Source organism: Microcaecilia unicolor, chromosome 4 (genome assembly GCF_901765095.1).
Source record: "Microcaecilia unicolor chromosome 4, aMicUni1.1, whole genome shotgun sequence".
Classification (NCBI taxonomy): Eukaryota; Metazoa; Chordata; class Amphibia; order Gymnophiona; family Siphonopidae; genus Microcaecilia; species Microcaecilia unicolor.
The window spans coordinates 154723740-154749432 of NC_044034.1; the positions used below are offsets into that span (position 1 = coordinate 154723740).

General features: G+C 42.3%; 1 protein-coding gene across 2 annotated transcripts in view; it reads right to left on the reverse strand.

Annotated features, from left to right (window-relative positions):
- The window catches only part of APIP (APAF1 interacting protein), a 50393-nt gene that overhangs the window by 8208 nt on the left and 16492 nt on the right, over window positions 1–25693 (reverse strand). For both annotated transcript variants that reach the window (XM_030200792.1, XM_030200793.1), the window contains exons 3-5: window positions 12734–12782; window positions 5217–5334; window positions 2304–2439 (exon numbers count right to left, since the gene is read on the reverse strand). In XM_030200792.1, coding sequence (XP_030056652.1) covers window positions 2304–2439; window positions 5217–5334; window positions 12734–12782 — 303 coding nt within the window. The remainder of the gene's footprint in view (window positions 1–2303; window positions 2440–5216; window positions 5335–12733; window positions 12783–25693) is intronic.

Consider the following 25693-nt stretch of genomic DNA (forward strand, 5'->3'; position numbering starts at 1 on the left):
CCATCCGCAGAGCCACATCCAAGAAGGGCTCCGCTCCATCTCCGGGCTGCGCCACTGCCTGTTGCAGCCAAGCTAGGCAGGCTCTCACGGCATAACAGCTGCATGCAGACGCCCTCCGAACAGTGAGACCTGCAATTTCAAAGGACCGTTTCAACGCTGTTTCCAGCCTACGGTCTTGAACATCCTTCAGGGCAACACCTCCTTCAACAGGGAGGGTAGTTCTCTTTGTCACCGCAGTGACTAGGCATCCACTGTAGGCATTTGAAAACGAGCCATATGTCCCTCACGCAGAGGGTATAACTGCCCCATAGCCCTGGAAACTCTCAAAAGGTCCCTCGGGGTCAGCCCACTGAGCCGAAACAAGCTCTAGGATGGAGTCATGCAAAGGGAGGGCCCGAGCAGCTTTCTTGGTACTAGCCATCCTGGGATTACCCGAGGAGGCCATGCCACTGTCAGGATCTTCAATCGAGAGGGCCTGCAGGGTATCTGAAATAAGCGCTGGCAGCTCATCACAGTGGAAAATCCTCACCGCGGAGGGATCATCCAGATCCTGTGGTAAATCCGCACCTGACTCTGGTTCCTCAGACCAAGAACGTCTGTCAGAGTTCTCCGAATCCTCACACCCCGACCACGGGGGGGAAAAAGGTGCACCACAATCTGAAGGGGAATTAACCCTTCTGCGCTTATCTTTAGGCCAAGCATCCGGGAAAAAAGCCTCACTGGGCAGTCCCAGGCCAGAATCCATCGGGGGGGGGGGGGGGGGGGGGGGGGGCAATCAGAGGAGCCTCAGGCGACCCTTGAGGAAGGGCTCTTTTCATCATGTATGCTTTTTATGCAGCAAAAGCACAAAATCCGGGGAGAAAATCACCCCCTGGGCACCCAAATCCTGTTCCGGTGCTAGCCACTCCTGAAATAACCTCATCTCGAGGTGCCCCACCCGGCTCAGGTCTCTCCGTGTCCATGGAGGCCGCGCCATGCGGTGTAAGCAAAATGGCGCCCGCTGCCAGCTCAGAGCGGGAAGAAACATCGCTCGCCATGCTCGGGCCGGCTCCTACGCCAATACAGCACGATTTACAGAGCCCTGCTGCTGATTTGCGCTTGCCACAAGTGGAACAGCGCTTTACATTGTCCGCAGCCATCGCCGAAAAACGGCGGTAAAATCCAAAATGGCGGCTTCGCGCCAAACCCCGATCGCGGGCCCACCCCGGAGGAGTTGGAAAACACTCTTACCTCAAAGGATCTAGTGTACAACTACGATCCTGCTGAAAATCAGGTCAAAAACCTCTGTTCCAGCGTCTCTGCGTTTAAAAACGCGACGCAACTTTTTTTTTTTTTTAAGCTGTGAGGAAAGCAGAGGTATTGAAGACTCCGGAGGCTCAGATGAGTGGGAAAGGCAGGGAAAGGGCGAACCTATATGCCTGCATCCACTGTTGGTGGGTAAGGACAGGGAAAACAAGGTAATATGTCCACATCCATAGAGGTATGGGTAAGGCAGGGAAAGGGCTAACCTATGTGCCTTTAAAGTGAAGCTGCTATAGCCTCCAACACCCCGGTTAACAACTGGCAAGCCAGGAACCACCTCCCGGCAGATTTTTCTGGAGCTCGAACAAGCTGCAGCCACCCTGCTAAGGGAGATAGAGAATACTGAAGAGGCAGTGGAGCTAGCTGGCCAAGAGGGCACTGTGAAAGTTTGAGTGCTCTCTATCTCCCCTGCTGGTTGATGGACATAACCCATACGTAATGGCTTCATCTGCTTGATGACAAGGAATAAGGAGTGGAATGGAATGGGTGGACGTGAACGCTTGTTTACTCGTTCCAAAAATACTAGAACTAGGAGGCATGTAATGAAGCTACAAAGTAGTAAATTTAAATCAGAGAAAATATTTCTTCACTTAACGAGTAATTAAACTCTGGAATTCATTGCTAGAGAATGCAGTAAAAGCAGTTAGTTTAGCAGGGTTTAAAAAAGGTTTGGATATCTTCCTCAAAGAAAAGTCCATAAGCCATTAAGATGGAATTGGGAAAAATCCACTGCTTATTTCTAGGATAAGAAGCACAAAATGTATTGTAGTGTTTATTTCTAGGCTAAGAAGCACAAATGTATTGTAGTGTTTTGGGATCTTTGCCAGGTACTTCTGACCTAGACTGGCCACTGTTGGAAACGGGTTATTGGGCTTGATGGACCTTTGGTCTGTCCCAGTACGGCAATTCTTATGTTCTTAAAAACAAACCTACAGGTATCCTGGAACGTGTGATCTCTGACCTAGCACTAATCCAGTCAGCTCCATGAATGGCTGCAGTACCTGTAATAGCCCCCTGAAGTGCATTTCTTGATCCCTTTAATCATCTCTTGATGTGCAATTCTGAATTCCTTCCCTGGAAAGAGAAGTGTGGCCATAACGGCAGCTTTGGAGTGAGTGTGGATCACTGCTCCGGCTCCTGAGGATGAAAAGGAGTATTAAACATAAGGTGGTCTTTTCCCACAAGAATAATGGTCATTATTACTTCAGCCAGTTTTCCAAGTGGATATTTCTAGGTTCAAAGATAATAATTAGGTCATGGAGCTGAAGAGATGCAATCAGCTCTGTACAAGCAGTTAACCCTCTGTTACCAGAGCCTGGGTTTGAGCTGAGGAAGTAAGAACTGCAGGCCCTCACATATTTCAGATCCAAAAACCAGGGAGTAAGGGGACAGTAACTGCAACCCTCACGTGCCACAAATCTGTCAAGAGCTCATAACAAAGAACCAAATAATTCAAAAAACACATCTACTACATGTTTTTCCTTGTACACACTAATTTCATACTGAAGCCACCCAATACTAAATTACTAATACAGATATCCATGGCATACCATGAGCCCACCAGTATCTAAGCAACTCACATTATAGTACGTAAACTAGAAAAAAAAAGGAACAGAAAGCTTAGATCTGCAGGTTTTCTCTCTCAGCAGCATAGAAATCTATCAGGTTTTACTTTGGTGATTGTTCAGTATAAAATAGCTTCAGTTTAAAATAACTTTCTAAAATTATTGTTGGCCAGGTTGGAACACTCATAGTAACATTCTTTTTTGAAGGGGTTGTGTCAGCATTAGCGCACCGCCAGCGCTGCTTAGTAAACAGGGGGAATAGTGTGCAACTGAAAAGGAGACATGGTTATGGGGGGGGGGGGGGGGGGTGTCACAAGAGCTCACTAAAAATGTGTGCACTATTATAGAATTTGGGGGATCCGCGCCTATAACATATTTCAATTGGGCATGGATCATGGCGCTACGCGCTATTCTATAAACAATGCTCAACTTGGAGCGGTTTACAGGATAGCGTTTGGGGCTCATTTTTTTTTTGCTCCCAAATTGGACACACTGAAGAAACAGTGGGGCACTTTTACTAAGGCGTGTATGCGCCTACACGTGTCCAACACGCGTCAAATTGGAACTACTGCCTGGCTACCGTGTACCCTGGGCGGTAATTCCATTTTTTGATGTGCATCCAAAACATTCAGTAGAAAATATTTTCTATTGCATGGCGCTTATCCGGAGGTAATTGGCAGTGTATGCACGCTGATGATTACCACCCAGTTAATGCGCGAGACCTTACTGCTAAGTCAACGGCTGGCGGTAAGGTCTCAGGCCAAAAATGGATGCGCGTTTGTTTTAATTTTTTTTGTTGTGGGGGGGGGGGGGGGGGGGGGAGAGATCTTTGCTGAAGCCCTGTAAAAAACAGCTATATTTGATAACTGGTGAACAGCTATATATGTGCTTTCTAGGAAGTATGCAAATGTTTAGTTAGTTTTCAAATTGATCCATTTTTCAGTTAGGGAAAGGGAAATGGGACTTGATATACCGCCTTTCTGAGTTTATTTTGCAACTACATTCAAAGCGGGTTACATATATTCAGGTACTTATTTTGTACCAGGGGCAATGGATGGTTAAGTGACTTGCCCAGAGTCACAAGGCGCTGCAGTAGGAATTGAACTCAGTTCCCCAGGATCAAAGTCCACTGCACTAACCACTAGGTTACTCCTCCACTTACTGTTTGCTAATTGCACATTTTTTTTGTCCACTGTTCCAAGTTCTGAGAATAAACACATTTGTTTGTTCTTTCTGTCTGTCTGGACTGGTAAAGAATCCTGGTGGTTTGTGTGTTGGGTCTGTAAGTGCTTTCTGGGAACTGTGGGACCACTGGGAGTGTGGCTCCAGTAACCTAGAAATCACTGGAGATTAACTGGAGAGCGGGAGACTTGCCCAGAGGCGGCTGTGACCCAGACAGTGGGAGGAGGGTGCTAGTGTAGAGCACAAGTGGCAGGTGAAGGCGGACCTGAGCTGTGCTGGGGATAGACCCTTTAAGTGGCCGCGGGGTAACCCCAGGCAGGTGGCTAGGTATTTCGTGACAGGCACTATTTACTGAATCCAGCTCTATATCCAGCAGCATCACCTCCATATCTTACCCTGGATCTGAATTTTAAATTTAATGCCTTGCCCTAACCTCAACGTTAAAGTTACAATCAGGTTCTCAACTTCTTTCTCTAGCCAAGAGAAGTTACAATCTACGTTGTATATGAAGGAACGGAGAGAGAGAAGTAAGTTGCCCAAGGTCACAGACAGTTATCAGTAAGAGGAGGAGGATCTGAACCTTGGCTTCCCTAACCACCAGACCCACTTCTCTATCTGGTTATCTAGATCCTAGGACTGTTTCCCAAGTCTGGTCCTGGAGTACCCTTACCAGTCAGGTTTTCAGGATATCCACAATGAATATGAATGAAAGATATGCATATCATGCATATTCATTGTGGATATCCTGAAAACCTGACTGGCAAGAAGGTGCTCCAGGACCAGACTTGAGAAACACTGTCCTAGAAGACATGGCTCTTTAGACACCGTTTTATCTGTTTGTTTGTTTGTTTGTTTTTTTCCCTTTAATTGGAGTTTCCCTTATGTGGCCTCTACTGCTTTGTCAATGCAGTTTTATTGTTCTGCTAAATCAGTTCACCCCCCCGCCCCCCCCCCCCCCCCCCCACCCCCCCCCCCCCCCCCCCCCCCCCCCCCCCCCCCCCCCCCCCCCCGCCGCCCCCAACTTGTGTGTTTGGTTTTGTTATTGTCTCAATTCATTGATTTTATGTCTGTTAAACGTGCTTTATGACTGTAAACCACTTGATATTTTTTACTATTTGTTAGATGGTAACAAGCTACGCTAGATCGGTCTCTAACACTTCCACATACCTCTCATGGTGTAGGCATTCATAAAGAGAGGGGTGCATTGACTTTTCTTTAAATTCTTATATGGTGGAGGGCATTTAATGTCATGTTCTTCTATGTCGCAGACAAACAAATCTTCAGGCTGGAAAAACAAACGTGGGAAGACAAAATATAATTCCATCTTCTAACATTTTTAAATATTTTTCACAAAATAGGCCTTGAAAGCTTTTCCATCTTTTCTGTGCAGTAAAAATACTGGTTGGATTTTCATACTGATCCCAGCAGGTACCTGAAGATCAGAGACAGGTCAGCAAACCTTTTATCAACTACTTCTTTCACTTTCACACCTGAGATACATTAATACCACAAATATACCAGGAAGCTTTTCCCAGATATCTGTAGGGTTACAGGACATATCTAGTCTGTATGTAATCTTTATTTTGGTGTACTAGTTCAAAATCAAAGTTTTGACATTACTCAGCTAAACTGCCATTTCTGTTTATGTCTGCTGGAATAGCCTCCAACTACACTCGTTATATGGGTACATTTTCTTCACATACAATAAATCCAGGAAACCTCTTGCATCCTCACCAAGTTCAACTATTAGTCTGGCTATAATAAAAAAGTGCTTTTTGTCAATGAGCAAAATCATTTTTACGGTGTCTGTATTTTGAACATATAGGTGGTTCACAATCCAAAAATAATCCAATAAAATATAACCAAGAGTCTAAAAACAAGCACAAAGGCAGATTTAAAAGAAAGCACTTAAAAGGACACAAAAAGGATAATACCACATAAATTATTATTTATTGCATTTGTATCCCACATTTTCCCACCTATTTGCAGGCTCAATGTGGCTTACATAGTTTTGTTAACACAGTTAATCCTGGATGTCAGGTACAGCTATTATTGTGCAGAGATTAATTAAGGGAAGAAAGTAGAGAGAAGAAGGAAGGAATTTATTAGGTATAGTAGAAGGTGGGTTTTCAGAAGTGGATTAGTGAGGTTCTGGGTTTTCATTGTAGGCTTTGTTGAAGAAATATGTCTTGAGGGATTTGCGAAAGATAGTTGTTTCGTTGATTGTTTTCAGGTCTCTAGGTAGTGCGTTCCATAACTTCGTGCTCATGTAAGAGAAGGTGGTAGCATGCATCAGCTTGTATTTTAGTCTTTTGCAGCTGGGGAAGTGCAAGTTGAGAAATTTGCGAGATGATTTTGTGGCGTTTCTGGGAGGTAGGTCCATGAGGTGTAGCATGTAGATTGGGGCGTCTGCATGAATGATTTTGTGTACCATCGTGCAGATCTTGAATGCAATACGTTCCTTAAGTGGGAGCCAGTGAAGTTTCTCTCTTAAGGGTTTTGCACTTTCATATTTAGTTTTTCCAAATATGAGTCTGGCAGCAGTATTCTGGGCAGTTTGGAGTTTCTTGATGTTCTGCTCTTTGCAGCCTGCATACAGTGCATTGCAGTAATCAAGATGACTTATTACCATTGACTGTACCAGGGTACAGAATATGTATCTCAGGAAGAAAGGTTTTACTTTTTTGAGTTTCCATATGGAATAGAACATCTTTTTCGTTGTGTTTTTCATGTGGGCATCGAGAGTAAGGTTTCGATCAATGGTGACTCCTAGAATTTTCAAGTTTTGAGTAACAGGCAGAGAACAGTATGGTGTGGTCATGGTGGAGACATTTTTTTGTGTTATGTTGTGAGGTGAGAACAAGACATTGTGTTTTTTCTGCATTAAGTTTCAGCTGGAATGCATCTGCCCAGATGTGCATTATTTGGAGGCTTTGGTTGATCTCGTTGGTGATTTCATTTAGATCGTATCTGAACGGGATGGAGATCGTGACGTCATCTGCATATATGTAGGGGTTGAGGCTTTGATTGGCTAGAAGTTTAGCTAAAGGTATCATCATCAGGTTGAATAAGGTTGGTGAGAGGGGGGATCCTTGGGGTATTCCACATTCAGGTATCCATGGGGGTGATCTGTCCGCATTCGTTGTTACTTGGTATGATCTTGTGGACAGGAATCCTTTGAACCATTTGAGAACTGTGCTTCCTATTCCGAAGTATTCTAGTATATGTAATAGTATTTCATGGTCAACCATGTCAAAGGCACTGGACATGTCGAATTGTAAGAGGAGTATGTTGTTGCCCGTTGCCACTGCTTGTTTAAATGAGTTCATTGCAGACACTAGAACAGTTTCTGTGCTGTGATTTGACCGATATCCTGATTGAGACTCGTGGCAAATTGAATGTTTATTTAGGTATTCAGTAAGTTATTTCATTACTATGCCTTCCATGAGTTTGGTTATGAGTGGAATAGATGCTACTGGTCGATGGTTAGGTCCATTGTGCTTTTTTTTTAGCATCTTTCGGTAGCGGAGTAAGTAGGATATTTCCTTTGTCCGTGGGAAAGAGCCCATTTTGAAGTCTGTGATTTACGTGGTTCGTGATGTCTATTTTGAATTGTTTGGGTGCTGATCTTATTAGACTGTTAGGGCACATGTCTAATTTACATTGCAATTTGGCGTATTTTCCGAGCCAATGTGAGATTTCATTTGATGAAAGTGTGTCAAAGTTGGTCCATGATCGATCTGCTGGGTATTCCCTGGGGTTTGGGGCTAGACATTCAAGGATATTTGTGAAATTTGTTTTATTGGTGGGTATCATGAGTCGGAGCTTTATAATTTTTTCCTTGAAGTAATTTGCAAGATTGGTTGCTGATGGGGTATCTGTGTTGTTAGAGGTGACCGTAGTAGTATTTAGGAGGTGGTTTACGAGTGTGAAGAGTTTGTGTGTGTCCTTGTAGTTTGGCCCTATTTTGGTTTTGTAATACTTCCTTTTAGTTTGTCTGATAGTGTATTTGTATTTTCTTTGTAGTTGTTTCCAGTCTTTGAGTGCGTTTTCGTCTTTTTTCTTGTTCCATGCTCTTTCTAATCTTCTGATCTGTGTTTTTAATTCTTTTAATTCTTCGTTAAACCATGGAATTGAGTTCTTTCTGTGTGAGATTCTGGTTTGAAGTGGTGCTATATTGTCTAATATTGTTCTGCATCTGTTATCCCATTCTTGGAGAAATTGGGGTGAGTCTGTAGGTGTTGTCCATTCGTCGGTATATAGTTGCTGCCAGAATATTAGTGGGTCTATTTTGCCTCTCATAGTGTAGGCTTTAAAACTCAAGGGAAAGACCACTCTCAACACCAACCACACCAGGTGCACATTCCCAGCCTTGTGCCAATCTTCACAAAAATGTCTGGTAAAATAACCAGGTCTTCAAGGCAACTTTAAATTTCCTACACTTGATTACTCTCCAATATTGGGAGGTAACTTTTTCCATAAACAAGGCACTAAGGGCCCTTTTACTGAAATGTGTTATGCAATTAACAAGTGCTTATTTACAAGGCAGCATGATGGCACGTGCTAATTCATGTATTAGCTGTACACTGTGACAGGGGGAGGGAACTGAGTGGAAAACAAGTATGAACTGCACACTTGGGGTGACATGATACAGATGTTCAAATATTTGAAAGGTATTAATCCGCAAACTAAACTTTTCCGGAGACGGGAAGGTGGTAGAACTAGAGGACATAAATTGAGGTTAAAGGGGGGCAGACTCAGGAGTAATGTCAAGAAGTATTTTATCACGTAAAGGGTGGTAGATACGTGGAATGCCCTCCCGTAGGAGGTGGTGAAGGGTGAAAACAGTAAAGGAATTCAAACCTGCGTGGGATAAACACAAAGGAATCATGTATAGAAGGAATGGATCTACGGAATCTTAGCGGAGATTGGGTGGTGATGCCGGTAATTGGAGAGTAAAACCAATGCTGGGCAGACTTCTACGGTCTGCGCCCTGATCATGGCTGAATAGATATGGATGGGCTGGAGTGTAAAGTTTAAGGGGATTCGACGTTAGCTTCAGAACATTAAGTACAGGAACAGTGCTGGGCAGACTTTTACGGTCTGTGCCCTAAGAAAGGCAGGGACAAATCAAACTTGGGTATACATTTAAAGTAGCACACACCATGTAAAATGAGTTTATCTTCTTGAGCTGACTGGAAGGACTGTTCAGGTCTTTTATCTGCTGTCATTTACTATGTTACACTGCAGATTATGTACAGTACTTAGCATCTTTGCAGGGTGGGTATAAGTGCATCCATGCTAACTGCTAATAATTATAATGTTCAGTAAAGAACCTTCTTCTGCATTAACTGCAGGGGACATTCTGGGCACTGTTACCACACAGCCTTTACACTAATTACATGTTAAGTTTTGCTGTTAAATGTGTGGTAAATGCAAAAACTTACCTGCTCTTTAATAAAGGGGCCCTTTAACATATAAAAGCAGCACATCTTGTAGTGTCCAATCTGACTATCAATGGTAGAAGGTAAACGCAATAAACCACTACTACTTATCACTTCTATAGCGCTACAAGGCATACGCAGCACTGTACACCATACATGAAAAGACAGTCCCTGCTCAAAGAGCTCACAATCTAAATAGGGCAAACAGACAGAACAACTAAGAGGTAAGGGAATTAAAGACGTGGGGATAAAATGGTAAAGGGCAAGAGAAGGAGAGAGAGGAGTCGAAGATGACCTCAAGGTTATGAGCTGATGAGACAGGGAGAATGAAAGTGCCATCCACAGAAATAGAGAAAGGGAGGAGAGGAGAGGTGGGTTTAGGGGGAAAGATGAGAAGCTTGGTTTTGGCCGTGTTAAGTTTCAGATGACGTTGAGACATCCAGGCAGCGATATCAGCAGGCTGATACATTGGTCTGGATGCTGGTTGAGATTTCGGGGGTAGAGAGGTAGATCTGGGAGTCATCAGCGTAGAGATGGTATTGAGAGCCATGGGATGATATCAGAGAGCCAAGGGAAGGAGTGTAGATGGAGAACAGGAGAGGACCGAAAACAGAACCCTGAGGTACACTGATTGGTAGTGGGATAGAAGTGGAAGAGGATCCACCAGAGTGTACACTAAAGGTGCGAAGCGAGAGGTAGGAGAACCAGGAAAGAACAGAGCCCTGGAATCCAAGTGAAGACAACGTATCAAGGAGTAAGCTGTGATCAACAGTGTCAAAAGCGGCGGATAGATGGAGAAGGATGAGGATAGAATAGAGACCTTTGGATTTGGTCAGTAACAGGTCGTTGGAAACTTTTGTAAGTGCAGTTTCAGTTGAATGAAGAGGGCAAAAGCCAGATTGGAGTGGGTCAAGAACAGTTTGAGATGAAAGAAAGTCAAGACAGCGGCAGTGAACAGCACGTTCAAGTACCTTGGAGAGGAAGGGGAGGAGGGAGATGGGTCAATAGTTGGAAGGACAGGTAGGGTCAAGTAAAGGCTTCTTAAGGAGTGGTGTGACCACGGCATGTTTGAAGGCATCAGGAACAGTCGCAGTGGAAAGTGAAAGATTGAGGATATGACAGATAAAAGGGGTGAGAGTAGGAGAGATGGTGTTAAGAAGGTGGGTAGGAATGGGATCAGAGGAACAGGTAGTTTGTTTTGAGGAGGAGAGAAGATGTGTTGTTTCCTCATCAGTGATTTTGGGAAAGGAGGAAAGGACGGAGGGGTTGGGGAGTTAGGGGAACAGACAAGGGGAGGGAGAGGTGGGGGTGGCTTGGTTGAGAATTCAAGGTTTATCTTCTGAACCTTGTCATGGAAGAACTCAGCTAGGGTCTGAGGAGATAGTAAGGGGGGAGTTGGAGATGGAGGCACCTTGAGGAGAGAGTTCAGTGTGGCGAAGAGAAGTCGAGGGTTTGAGCCGATAGAATTAGTCAGCTGGATGTAATAGTTCTGTTTGGCAGGCAAAAGAGCAGATTGGAAGGAGGTCAGCATAAACTTGAAGTGTATGAAGTCAGCAAGAGCACGAGATTTCAGCCAGAGGCGTTCGGCGGAGTGGGCACAGGAACGTAGGTAGCGGATTTTAGAGGTCAGCCAAGGCTGGGGTTTGGTACGCAATAAACAAAAATAAGATAAATTTAACTAGATGTGATGAGGTATGAGGAAATCAATAAGCTGGCTAAGTAGTATGAAAGTCCTTTATCTAAAGACTTACGTATGAAAGAATCAAACTGGATTCTAGAGAAAACTGGAAGCCAATGTTAGCTATGGAGCAAAGGTGTAACATGGTCGTATTTACCTGCATTCCACAACCACCTTATAGCTACATCTTGAATGGCCTGTAATCGCCTCATAGAAAATGTGCTGACTCCAGCCAAAAGAGATTTACAGTAATCTAGACTAGTTATCAGAGTACGTATTAGGATATGAACATCAGACTGACTTAGCCTAAAATTTCGCTGCTCAAATAGGTCTTGAATGAAAAAAAGACAAGTGAACCAGAGACAAAATGGATGCAAATTTAACATGTGAATCCAATATAATATCCAGTATGGAATCGGATACTTATTAAGGGAGCACAAATGTTCAGTCATTGGAGCTGGTATGGGCTAGAAGGTACCTTCTGCCAAACCATAAGGCTTCAGACTTCTTGGGATTAAGTTTAAACAGTGATCTCTAAACCAGCCAGCCACTGAATCAAAGTGGACTTATATCTGATGAAGATGGATCAAAAGATAAACAGCTGGATGTGACCAGCATAAGAGAAGGCAGAAAAACAAAAGCTTTGAGTAATGAAAAGAGGAGACGAAAAAATGTGAATACAAAAAAACAGTGAGAATTAAACCTTGGGGAATGCTGCAGGGGATCTCTGTAGAAGAGAATTGCAAGTTCCTGGCCTGACAGAAAACAGGAAAATGAATCAAGAAGGGATCTGGTCATGCCAAGAGTGTTCAATCGAAGCAACAGAAGGTAGCGTTTAGTACTAATGAAACTAATACAGACTCTCTCCCCAAGTCCATGTTCAAGCTAATTCCGTTTGCTAAAGAGACGAGAGAGGATTCAATGCTATAGGCTGCTGTCACCAGTCTACATAGTGTCTCTCGTTTCGTTAAGTCAATATTCTTTTTGTGAGCCAATGCTATTCTAGAAATAAAAAATAATAATGTCACAAAGTCATGGAACCCTATGCATTATATAACAGACTTGAAAAAATGTTCGACACAAAGCACTGACCCCCACTGGTGTTTTGACCCACAAGTTGTTTGCTTCAAGAGCTAATTTCAAAGCATAACATACAATTGAAATGCTTGAAAAACAATGTATGTGAAGTGTATGTTTACAGCTATTTGATGACAGCCAAATTAAAGAGCCCTCAGAGATGTTTCTATTCATTGACAATAGACCACTTTACGACACTCAGATTAAGAGTTACTTGAAATTTTTTGGTGCGAGTGTAAAAGGGTCCCTGGATTCTTTATATATTGGATTTGAGAGTCCCTCTTGGATTACTTTTATTTCCCTCATGACATCATAAAGCAAATGCTCCACTTAGATGCCAGTAAGAGCAATTCATCGGTTCCTGATACAGCTTGAGGGCCAAAATTTCCATAAACGTACTGAAAAAATGTAAATAAAAAAGGGAGGCGAGTATTACAAAGCAATGATTACATTTAAGCAACATGTTTGTCCAACAATATACTCACCTGTATTCTTTCCTTCTGCACCCCAGATGGAGCAATGTAGATTTCATCCCTTTGAGGAAAAAATACAGAGAACGTATTACGGACATCCAGGAAAAAAATCAGATCTGATGCAATCATGCACTACATAGGGCTGGGGCTTTCAGCTGCTGGAAACAGGATACACTGTACATGTGTGATAATATACAAGGAAAAAGAAAAAAGGAAAAACATTTCTATTTGAGGTGTGAAAGATTTCATGATTTTACAAGAAGAAAGCAAGTCAACATGGATGTTGAAAACAAGTCTTTCAACTCACAGAAAAAAAAAAAACCGTGGAAGCAGTTCATGCACAAAACAAAAAGGGGAAAAAAGTCTTAAAATTTCCATATCCTTGTAGCCTGGACATGCTGTGGCAGAAATTACTCACTGCAACAATTTGTTGGTAAATGTTCCCTAAAACTAACCCGACTCCCCTCCCTACCTTTCATTCAACTGCATGCGAACATATTCACACCATCTTCTTTAAATGACTTCAAATTTCTACAGCTGATGCTATAGACAGACTTGGGCTTTTTTTTAATTGTCAGGGTGCTTTTGTGATATCTCAAACTATGGCCAACCTTCCTATGTCACATACAAATCCAGAATGGTTCTTTGTTATAAACACAGTAGGAAAGGGGGAGCCAGGATTCAGCTTCTGCTGCTCCCACCGACTCTCCTTGTGACTCCTGCAAATCAATTCACCCTCCATTGACGCATACTGTAAGCCTTCCTGGGCAGGCAACTCACCTAGCGCTTGGACTTGTACAAGGCAAGTAATAAATCTGAAATCCAAACATCAACGTGTGACTCTCTCATCTCCATGCCATCAGTAAATCCTTCAGCTCTTTAGGCAAACACTGTGTTTCTTGCTGATCTCTCAATATTAAATTCTATTCTGCTTATACAAATAAAGGGTTTTCTTTCTTTTTTTAAATAAGGTTGTCATTCAGCACACAGAACACAAGCATGTGTTTAACAACCCTGGGCAGGGGTCCTCAAACTTAAGAGAAAGGCAATCTAGAATACTACAAAAATCACTGACTGGGAGAGTGGGTGGTCACACAAGAGTTTATTGAGCTTGTCCCACGTTATCGGATTGCTTTTGCTGCTGTTGCACGTTCTATGATGTATTTTACTTTCTGTTAATATATTTTGAACATGTTCATGCTTTTCTAATTGTTATGTAAGCCACATTGAATCTGAGTTCTACTCGGGCTAATGCAGGATAGAAAAGTCATAAATACATAAATAAAAAAACAGATATCACTTCCACCACAGGCTGGATTCAGTCACAGCCAGGAACCTTAAGGCAGACCAGAAAAATTAGTTCTATGGGCTGTGGTTTGAGGACCTCTGCTCTAGAGAGCTACATTTTTCATGCAGTCTAATTTTCTACAGCTTCCCTTAGACTTTAACTCCACTGCCACCCTGTGGCAAGATTAAATAACCCACAGCAGGATTAGTATCAATAGGTTATAAATAGTTTTATTAAGGAAGAGAAGAGTTTTGGATTTAGCTCATGTCTTTTATCAGTTGTAGCTCAAGGCAGGTACAATCAGGAGGGATTTTTCTCTCTCTGGAAGGCTCACAATCTATGTTTGGACCTGAGCAATGGAAGGTTAAGTGACTTGCCCAAAAAACCCAAGGAGCAGCAGTGGGATTTGAACAGTGCCCCCCCCCCCCCCCCCCCCGGTTCTCAGCCCACTGCTCTTATCGTTAGGTTACTCCTCCACTCCAAGTATTTGACAGCGGTAATTTGTTTAGGAAAGACCTCCTTTAATTATAAATACAGAAGCTACATGAAAAACAGTGAGGTAAAACTTTCATTTTGCTCCTGAAGTAGCAAATCTTTGCAACCATTGCACAACTACTCTGGATACTGTACTAATTTTATCTGATTTAACGCAATTGGGATTTTAACTCCTATGCAAGGAGGAAGAGAAGTGAAATTCTGTTTGTATGTGATATACAAGGAAAAATGGAAGCATGTGTCTTTAGGCTGCTTTCATATTTCCGCCCCAATTCCTCTCCCCAAAGCATGACATAACTAAAAATGGAAGAACCCTTCCTAATGACTACCTCATGCCATTAGGATTTCATAACCTGTAAGATGCAATAGTAGCCGTGCTCAGTGCCACTTCTTGGTCACCAATCTTATCATAAGCATTGCACTGAGCTCTGGTTCCTCACAGGCAACATCACTAGGTCTGTGGAGTCGATACACCAAATCTTCAACTCCAACTCCATTTTCCTACTGTCCAAACCTGACTCGGACTCCTACTATTTACAGTAAAGTTAAAAGAAATTTGATTACATTACATAAATATAGGATATTTCTTTGTGTACAAAAATTAGGACTAATACATAAAACGTATTTAAAGTTTTAACAAAGAACCTGCTGTCAAATTTAAAAAATGCAATACACTGTTGTAAGTTTTTATTTTGAAGCTGGAGTTGGAGTCTGTACATTTTTACTGACTCCAATTCCACCCAAAATTGCTTTCAGTTCCACCTCCACAATCCTGATGACCACCAAGATCAGACCCGATTCTTTGTTTTCATAAGTAGATTGATGACAAAATATTTGTAATGGTCATGTTGAGGCCTAACTGGGTATCTTTCAGAATACCTGCTGGATAAAGCACATTAACCAACTAAGAACTAATGCAACAAACAGCACAGATTACCTCTGTTTTAATGCACATTTCTGTGGGGGCCCATGGTAAAAACAAGTTTTGCCAATGAGATAAGTATGCACAGCACATTTTAAATCCCATGATAATGAGGATATTAGTTGATCAGCACAGATGCAGAGAAGTGAACAGAAGAGCAGAAGGCTGGGTGCAACGCTGGGCTTCAACGCAAGGTCCAAGGAGCTCATTCTGTGGTTCAGTGCTAGAGAGCATTTTATGCTCAAGCTTTAACACAAGCACACCGGACCTGCACCTTTTTCTAGCTTTGTGAAAAGGAGGAGCGGAGTGATGTGCAGGAATAAAGAAATGCTGCATTGCTGACAAATTGATATTTGCAAAAAGCATGGAGTTGCCCATGCTTACATCTGCACCTGTGCTCGAATGCTATTCTGTGCATTTTTTGTAGTTCTATCATTATTTACATGCAGAATAGCATACTAGTACACACATGCCTGTATACGCTGTCATCTCCAATTTTCCTGGGTATCAAATATAGTTGATATCCAATGAGTGATTTTGGGTTCTATTAATGCTATCTGGTGTTATTAGTTTCAAATCTAGTATATCGTTCACACTAGTATGTTGAAAGAACCAAGCATAAAATCACATTCAATTCTTTATCATTTTTTGTCTCTTTAAATATGCAGTGCTCAGTATGTGCTATTGTGCCAATTTACCGTAGTTCACGATGACAGCTTATGGCACAACAACCCTGAACCATCATAGTACCGAACCTGCCTGCCTTTTTAGTAAGATAATTGAGTCAGTATAGATGTAACTGTCACTTATCTTATTGGCCAATCAGTCCAGTGCTGGGTTAATTTTTTTTTTCTGATCAACACCCATGTATTAGTGCTCAAAAGTGCTTTAAAACTAAGCTTCTATTCTTATAGTTGTTCCTGACGCCGTCACGGTGAAACATGGCTCCATGTCAGGAACAACTATGAGAATATCAGCTTGGTTTTAAAGCACTTCTGAGCACTGACACATGGGTGTTAATCGATCAGCAGCAGCACACAACCCAGCACTGGACTGATTTGCTGATAAGATAAGTAACATTTACACCTATACTGAATGAATTATCTTACTAAGAAGGCAGGCAGGTTCGGTACTATGATGGTTCAGGGTTGTTGTGCCATAAGCTGTCACCGTGAGCTATGGTAAATTGGCACAATAGCACATACTGAGCACTGCATATTTAAAATGACAAATAAAAAATGGTAAAGAATTGAATGTGGTTTCATGCTTGGCACTTTCAACATACTGGTGTGAACGATACACTAGATTCGGCACCAAATATAGTTGCCAGTAGCAAAGACCCATGTGAGCATGCATCTGGCATGTTCTCCCATGATAATGCACTTTTCTGCGCACAGCCCATTTGCATTCTATTTCCTCACTGTATCAGGAAGCAATGTTTTCTTTTACATGTGCATTAGGAAACTCTGCGCTGAGCTTCAGGGCACAGCCCTAACACATGTTTTCTGCATCTGCACCTTAGATGGATGAGTACATTACTGAGTTTTGCAATACTCTGAGCAAGTAACAAGCGACTTCCTTCAAAGAGCAGGGAAAAAAAAATCAGTAGGAGTTACAGAGATCTTATAGCCTCTGGATATTCCACTTTTTCATCATCTAAGTATCTGGAGCAAACTGAGCTGCAAGCACAGAAGCAGCAGCTTTATAGCCTCTGTACAACTTGATTAGCAGAATGAACAGTATAGGTCGACCGAATTTCAGTTTCGGCTTCAGTGCTGAGACCAGCTCAAAACTGGTATCCAACCTTGGTCAGTTTCGGCCAAAAATGACAACACATTTTTGGCTAAAACCGAAACATGCTTCCCCCACTCCCTCCCTCTCTCCCCCTCCAAAGAAAAGAAGCGCCCCCTCCCCCAGGCTATTTCACTGGTAATGTAGTGGCTGGCTAGGGTAGGAGCGAACCCCAATTGCTCCTGCCCACACCCAAAATGGCTACCGAGACCTCAAGTAGCAGTCTCATGAGACTGCTACTTGAGGTCCTGGCAGCCATTCTAACCAAGGCTCCAGCGTGGGCAGGAGCAACTGTGGGATTGCTCCTACCCCGCCTAGCCACTATACCACCAATCATACGGAAGGCCTGGGGAGGAGGCTATAAGTGGGTTCATAAGGGAAGGGATCCTTCCCTTCGGAAGGTGGGGGGAGGAGGAGGAGTGCAGGCTGTTGCTGTTCAGGGGCTGGGGCAGGCCTCATTTTAACCTGTGGGATAGTTGGTCCATCAACAGTAGGTGGAGATAGAGATGTCTCAGTTCAGTTTTCAGTTCTCTCTCTTGGCATCCAGTCCAGTGCCTCAGTATTTACGTAGACAAGCAGTAAAGATAAATTCAGAATAATCATAATAACTTTAACAACTCGTTAAAACCTAACAATAACCAGATGAGCGAATGTGTGGACCTCTCTCTTCTCTGGACAACTTGTACAGAACAAGAGATATGCAGGAAGCACCATGCAAGTGACAGTCGTTATATGATCCATTACTTTGCACCAACATCTCAGAAACCTCAAAGCCCCAAAATTGGCACCCCACGTGCACCACAATGCCCACTCTGTTGTACTTGGCAAAGGTATGAAGCATCAACCACATTGCTGCCTTGCAAATATCCGGAGACAGTAAGGTTGTCTCCGCCCAGGATATTACTGTAGTCCTCCTGAGCCAACAAGGCCTGTAGAGCCTGCTTCCTGCAAGCAAATAAGCTAACACGATAGTCTCCTTCAGCCATTGAGCAATTGTGGGTTTGGAAACCATGAGGTCAAGCCTTTGTTTACCAAAATGAACAGTCTGTCCGATTTGCAAAACTCAAATCGTGACTTCCAGATATCTAATGAGGACTCTAAGCATATCAAGAAGCTGTAAGGAAGAATACTGAGCCTCTTCATCCTCTCTGCAAAAGGACAGAAGCTCCACAAATTGGTCGAGATGAAATTCTGGTTGTGATGAAATTTTGATACCACTTTCAGCAAAAAGGAAGGAGGAATCATGCACAGAGAGACCCTGCCTCCAAAAAGTAAAGGCTCCCAACACAAGAGACAACCTAAAGCTCCATAACCCTAACTGCTGATGAAACAGCCACCAAGAACGCTGACTTTAGTATAACTACTACTACTACATAAGATCTTTCAAGGTGGCCTTCCGGAGTAGCTCAAAAGGAGGCTTCTGAAGAGACTGAAGGACTAAATTAAGGTTCCACTCTAGACATGGTGTTTGAAAGGGTGGCAATAAGCGGCCCACTCCTCGCAAGAATCGAACGATATCTGGATGAAATGCAAGAGATATATATATATATTTTTTTTTTTTGTTACATTTGTACCCCGCGCTCTCCCACTCATGGCAGGCTCAATGCGGCTTACATGGGGCAATGGAGGGTTAAGCGACTTGCCCAGAGTCACAAGGAGGTGCCTGTGCCTGAAGTGGGAATCTAGTCGGCCCTGAAACAGGCCAAAGACACAAACTGAACTTTTACAGAATTCAACGCCTATCCTTTCTGAAGACAAGTTTGAAGAAATGTTAGGATGTGTGCAATCTGAGCAGAGAAGGGAGAAAGTACGCACTCAGAACACCAGCCCTCGAATGTCCTCCAAATCCTCAACATACGACATGGATGTAGAGCATATCTAAGTAAGGTAGAAATGACCGAATCAGAATAACCTTTTTGTCTCAACCAAGCTCTTTCAATGGCCAAGCTGTAAGACCAAAGGACATAGATCCTACCATAGCATCGGACCTTGTTTCAGTAGGCTGTACTTATGGAAGACAGAGAGGACCACCGTCCAGCAGCTGAATCAGGTCTGCTTACCACAGTGGAGAAGTGGCCTAGTGGTTAGGGTGGTGGACTTTGGTCCTGGGGAACTGAGTTCAATTCCCACTTCAGGCACAGGCAGCTCCTTGTGACTCTGGGCAAGTCACTTAACCCCCCATTGCCCCAGGTACAAATAAGTACCTGTATACAATATGTAAGCCACATTGAGCCTGCCATGAGTCGGAAAGCGCGGGGTACAAATGTAACAAAAAAACAAACAAAAAAACCCCTCCGCTGCCAATCTGATTTCATCTCCTCCATCCACTGCCAAAGATCTGTTTTCGTACCCCCACTGTTGGAGCTGAACCCTGCGAGTCAGGACCTGCATGCTCCACACCCACTGCCAACTGGGTTAAATGTATGCAGTCCTCCTCCACTGCTTCAGTTCCATGTGTGTCGTGGGCTACCAGTTTCTCCTAAGAACGTAAGTGTTGCCATACTGGGTCAGACCAAAAGGTCCATCAATTCAAACAGTGCCCAATCCAGGTTACAAGTACCTGATAAGATCCCAAAACAGTAAAATAGATTTTATGCTGCTTATTCTAGAAATAAGCAGTGGATTTTCCCCAAGTCCACTTTAATAATGGCTTATGGACTTTTCTTTTAGAAAGCTATTCAAACCTTTTCTAAAATCCTGCTAAGCTAACTGTTACCACCACATTCTTTGGCAACAAATGTGAAGCCCTCTCTCATTCTCAGGCTTTTTCTTGGACGCCATCTGGCTGCCAATCTTTCTATCTTCAAAAATCAGCTTCGCCTGCACCAAGAGCTGCCGAATTGCCTACAGGCTGGGGATTGCTCAGGGTGAAGACTGAGCTCTTGAGTAGGGCATCCATCTTTCCTGGTGACATCATTTCCTCCCTGTAGTTCTTTTCTAACTTGTAATTGTTTTTTGGAAATTGCTTCGATGGTACTCACTAATGAGCAAACACATCATTAACCTGGAAACTTTGCTACACTGAAATAAATCAAAGCACACACAAAATCAGCTCTAGACTAGAATTAAAACTGCTGCACTGTTAGCACAGTTTATCATTATCAGGACCACAGGTCTTTTACATTCATATATAAACAAAAATGCAAAATGCAAAGCCTCCTAAAAGACATCTCAGATTTAATTTCCAACAGCAGTCCTTAATAAAAGGCAGCAGAGACCCAGGAAGGGGGGTAAAAGAGTGGCACAGTGCAAAATGGCAGGCTTTGATTTTGAACAAAGCAGCCCATGTTAGCAAGTCAAGTTATAAGTGGGATTCCTGTGCTCTGACATATTGAAACTGAGCTTCTGAGCACACCAGACTAGAAACGTGAGCTGAGTGCCAAGGCAAAGTAAATCCAGATTAACCATTTGCCAAGCAATGGTTTTGAGGTCATTATGTTATATAAGCAGATTAAAGGAATAACAGCTTTGTGGGTGCACTAGAGATGTAAGGGGAGGGGAGGGGAACTAAATACCATTAATAACCCCCCCCGCCCCCCCCCCCCCCAATGTGATTGGTAAGGCTCCAAATCTTCATCCTCCCCGAGTCCTCGGAAACTGTGCACACTTGTTTACTGCCATTTCTGTGATCTCATCCCTTTACTTCTGCACCAGTTGAGATGTGTTTGAGGATTCTGGGAATGGGCTCAAACCCACAGTGTCTGAGCTTGTAACAAACAAAGAACTTGGCTTCCATCACTGTTTTTCCCCATTCTCTGCGACAATTGAAACTGATGCTTCAGTCTAATTTGTAATGTAAAGAGGAGCAAAAGTTCACATCATAAAAGTACAAATAAGTGCGTGTTCTAGTGGAAGTTTCCTTTTCCTCAGAATACTGCTGCATAATGCTGTCTACTCAAAGTTGCTCTGTTTGCCCTGTTGTGGTCCAAAACACACAGTTCTCACCTCCTTACTTTTTAATATCTTCCTATTCTCTGTGGCCACTTTAGTCCACGATAAGAACATAAGTGTTGCCATACTGGGACAGACAAAGTCTGTCAAGCCCAGCACCCTGTTTCCAACAGTGCCAATCCAGGTCACAAGTACCTGGCAAGATCCCAAAACTGTACATTTTATGCTGCTTATCCTAGAAATATGCAGTGGATTTTCCCCAAGTCCTTCTTAATAATGGCTTATGGACTTTTCTTTTAGGAAGATATCCAAACCTTTTTTAAACTCTGCTAAGCTAACTGCTTTTACTACATTCTCTGGCAATGAACTCAGTTTAATTACACGTTGGGTGAAGAAATATTTTCTCTGATTTGTTTTAAATTTACTACTTTGTAGCTTCTTTGTGTGGCCCCTAGTCCTAGTATTTTTGGAAAGAGTAAACAAACGATTTACATCTACCTGTTCCACTCCACTCATTTATAATAGACCTCCATCATATCTCCCCTCAGATGTCTTTTCTCCAAGCTGAAGAGCTCTAGCTGCTTTAGCCTTTCCTCATAGGGAAGTCCCACCTTCTTTATCATTTTCCTCGCCTTTCTCTGTACCTTTTCTAATTCACCTATATCTCTTTTGAGATACGGTGACCAGAATTGCACATAATATTCGAGGTGTGGTCGCACAAGTAGCGATACAAAGGCATTATAATGTCCTCATTTTTGTTTTACATTCCTTTCCTAAGAATACCTAACATTCTATTTGCTTTCTTAGTTGCCTCTGCACACTGAGCAGAGGGTTTCAATGTATTATCAATGACACAGATCTGTTTCCTGGTCGGTGACTCCTGATGTGGAACCCTGCATCACATAGATATATTTCAGGTTCCTCTTTCCCACCTAGATCCCTTTCCTGGTCAGTAACTCCTAATGAGGAACCTTGCACTACACAACTATAGTTTGGATTCCTCTTTCCCACGTGCATCATTTTGCACTTGCTCACATTAAACATCATCTGCCATTTGGGCATTAGTAGTCTTATTTTATTGATGACATTCTTTAGTTAGTCCTCATAGAACTCAGTTTGCATTTTACTTATTTAATCTCCTGTCTTTGAAATGGTAGACATTTGGCTATTTGATCACCTTCTTATCCTTAATTCAGGTAAAACAGTGCCTTCTTCGATCACAGGGAGACTATTTTGTCCTTCTATTGGTCCTCGATTATATGGGTTGCCAGTTACCTTGGTTGATCTATTTTAATACCTCAGAGTCTATATGAATCACCAGCTTTTATTTAAGCTTCAGGCTGCAGCCACTGTTAAAAGTAGTTTATGGGTATTATATCAGTTACACATTGTGCACTTATATTTTGACAAGGATGAACAAATTACACTTTTTTATGTCCATGTGATCTCATGTGTCAATTACTGTGGCTGGGATTAACTGCTCTTTGCTCAAAAAGTCTTCAATCAGTACAAAATACAGTTATCTGGACCCTTTGTCATGCACAGAAATTTAATCATGTCACCCTCCCCCTTCCAACATCATTAGCTTCCAATAGTAGTTTAAAGCCTGGTTTAAATCCCATTGCTGCTCCTTGGGTAAGTCACTTAACCCTCCATTGTCTCTGGTACAAATCTCAGTAGTGAGACCTCTAGGGACAGGGAAATACCTAGTGTACCTGAAAGTAACACATCTTGAGTTACTACTGAAATAGGTGCGAGCTAAATCCAAATAAATAAATCCACAATAGGATCCAATTCAAATCTGTCACTTACTCCTTTACGACCCTTCTCACACTCTAGGCTTTTAGCTGAGCAATTCTGTTTCACATGCACACCTTAATTCTACCAGACATAGGTTTTTTTTTTTTTTTGTAGTATGTTTCCAACACTTTGGAATGCACTTCCATTTGCTTGGGTTTAGAGTTACCTAAAAACCCATCTCTTTAATCGGGTGTTCAGGGAACTCTAAGCACTGAGGAACATGTTAGCTTCAGAGCTGTCTGTCTGTCCCCCTTCTCGCTCTTTTTGCCCCTATCCTCTAGCCACTTACTCCTCTTTGTTGCTTCTTTCTATCTGTTCATTGAACAGTGGAATTCCTTTCAACTCATTACTGTGTTTAGATTGTAAAGCCCTTGGTTAAGCCTAAATGAAAGGCTGTATATTAAATTTTAAATAAACAAACTCGTACTCTACTCCTACTCTGTGTTCAGGAGCAGCAAGGACAGGATGGGACACCTCTGAGGTGCCACAGCCCTAAGCTCAATGGCTTACACAATGGCCAAGTTTCTAATGTTTTGCAAACAGATCACAATAAGATCAATCTTCAACCCCATGGAGAATGTAATTTCTCTTTGAAAATTCTCTGGTTCTTTGCATACTTCATAGCTTCAGGAATTTCAAAATGAAATCCCTTTGTGGGTCTTCCCCAACCTAGCCTCTGTACCCTTCCCTGTATTTCCTCTGTAAATCAAATCAAATCAATTCTTGTATATTGCTAATATCCCCTTTCCAGAGTTCAGTGTGGTTTACATTCTAGGTGAGACAAAAGCCAATAATGTTCGTGTGAGGTATGAGAACAATTAGAGACCATTGGTGTAATGCACAAGACCAAAAATATTATAGGAAAGGATAATGGATGATACTAGGAGGTAAAAGTCAACGGATTGTTATGAAGCAGTCTTTGGGAAGAGAAAGGTTTTTAGCCTCTTCCTGAAGTTAGGTAGCTGTTTTGTGTTCTAATGGCAATAGGCAGAGAGTTCCATATGGGAAGAGAGAGCTGAAAATGTTTTAATTTCGAATTGTCTTTTGAAACGGTGACACTAGCAACAGTTGTCCTTGAAGTCTGTTAGACTGGACCAAACGTAGCGAAGTGATCTTAGTAGTTCAGAGGTGAAACCCTGTAAGATTTGAAAAACTAAACAAGCAGTTTTGAACCTGAGTCTTTCTGCTATGGGAAGCCAGTGAAGTTTGTTAAGATGAGTTGAAACACGAGTATATCTATTCAATCTGTATATTAGTCTAGCAGATGCATTCTGATTCTGTATGATTTGCAGTTTTTTCTGATATTGACACTTAATACCAAGAAACAGAACATTACAGTAATCCAAGTGTGGTAGGACTAACATTTGGACTAGTACTGCAAAGGCTTTTTGGTCGACGAATGATCTGGCTAGACACAGCTATCTCATTTTGAATAGTGTTTTCTTCCATAGATAGTTAATATGGGAAGAGAAGACGAGTGAAGAATCAAGCAATACCCCTAGTACTCTGGTTTCAGACTCAACTGTAAAGCTTTGGCCACTGGACAAAGATATTGATGATGGGACCTGATTTCAGAACCACAGGACCTTGGTATTTTGCACATTCAATTTCAGTTTACTGGTCAGAGCCCAAGTGCTAACAGCAGTCATGCTATTCACTACAGACTCAGTTGTATCTTTGTTTGATGTTGTCACTAGTAAGAGAAGCAGGATGTCATCTGCGTAGGATAATAACAGTTCATTAAGTCCCAGGCGTATTGAGGCAAGGGATGACATAAAAGGGATTGAACAGGACAGGTGAGAGGAGAGATCCCTGCGGGATCCAGCAGTTAGGAGACCAACAGTTGGAAAGTTGGTTGTTTTGCTTCACAGAATAGCTTCTATCTGAAAGTAATTCACTGAACCATTTGATCACAGTTCCTGTTATTCCTATCTGATTCACATGTTCAAGTAGCAATGTGTGGTCAACCGCATCGAACGTCACTGATTTATCAAATTGGAGAAGAATTACTTGGTCGCCTTTGCATAAGTGTTGTTTGACATATGTAGTTAGAACTAGCAGCAATATTTCCATAATATTTGACGATCTGAAGCCAAATTGGGACCAGTGTAATATAGAAAAATTTTGCAGATATAAAGAGAGTTGTGTACTAATGTAGGTTTCTAATACTTTAGTAAAAACGGGTATGCTTGCCACTGGACAATAGTTTGCAGGCGATGTTACATCTAGTCCAAATCCCTTCAAAAGCGGAGTGAGAACAATTTTGCCCATATCAGGAGGAAGAGAGCCAGTTTTTAACGGCTTATTGAGATCATCGTGTAACCTGTTTACTGATTCTATAGGGATGGATTTGAGTAGGTGTTTTGGGCATTGATCCAGGAAGAAGTTGACTTGGGAACATTTCAACAGCAGTGATCTTACATCCTCAACTGTTAGTGGTTGAAAATATTCCAAGTTTTGGTCTGTTTTAAGTCCCTGGATTGTAGGCTGAACTACAGGTTGGGCTATTTTCCTCTGTTGGAGTAGCTTTAGATAGTTCAGACCTAATTTGGAGGATCTTATTGGCAAAATTATCAGCTAGGTCTTGGGTGGTGGGACATATTTTCTTTGAACGTTCATCATCATTAGTGGAATCTAGTTTTTTTAACTAAGGAGAAAAAATTTTTGTTGTCAAAATCTTGACGTATTAGGCTGCTATAGTACTGACGTCTTGAAACAGCTAACTTCTTTTTGTAGAGTTGGAAGGCTGACTTCCATTTGAATTTATCAGTAGTATCTTTGTTCT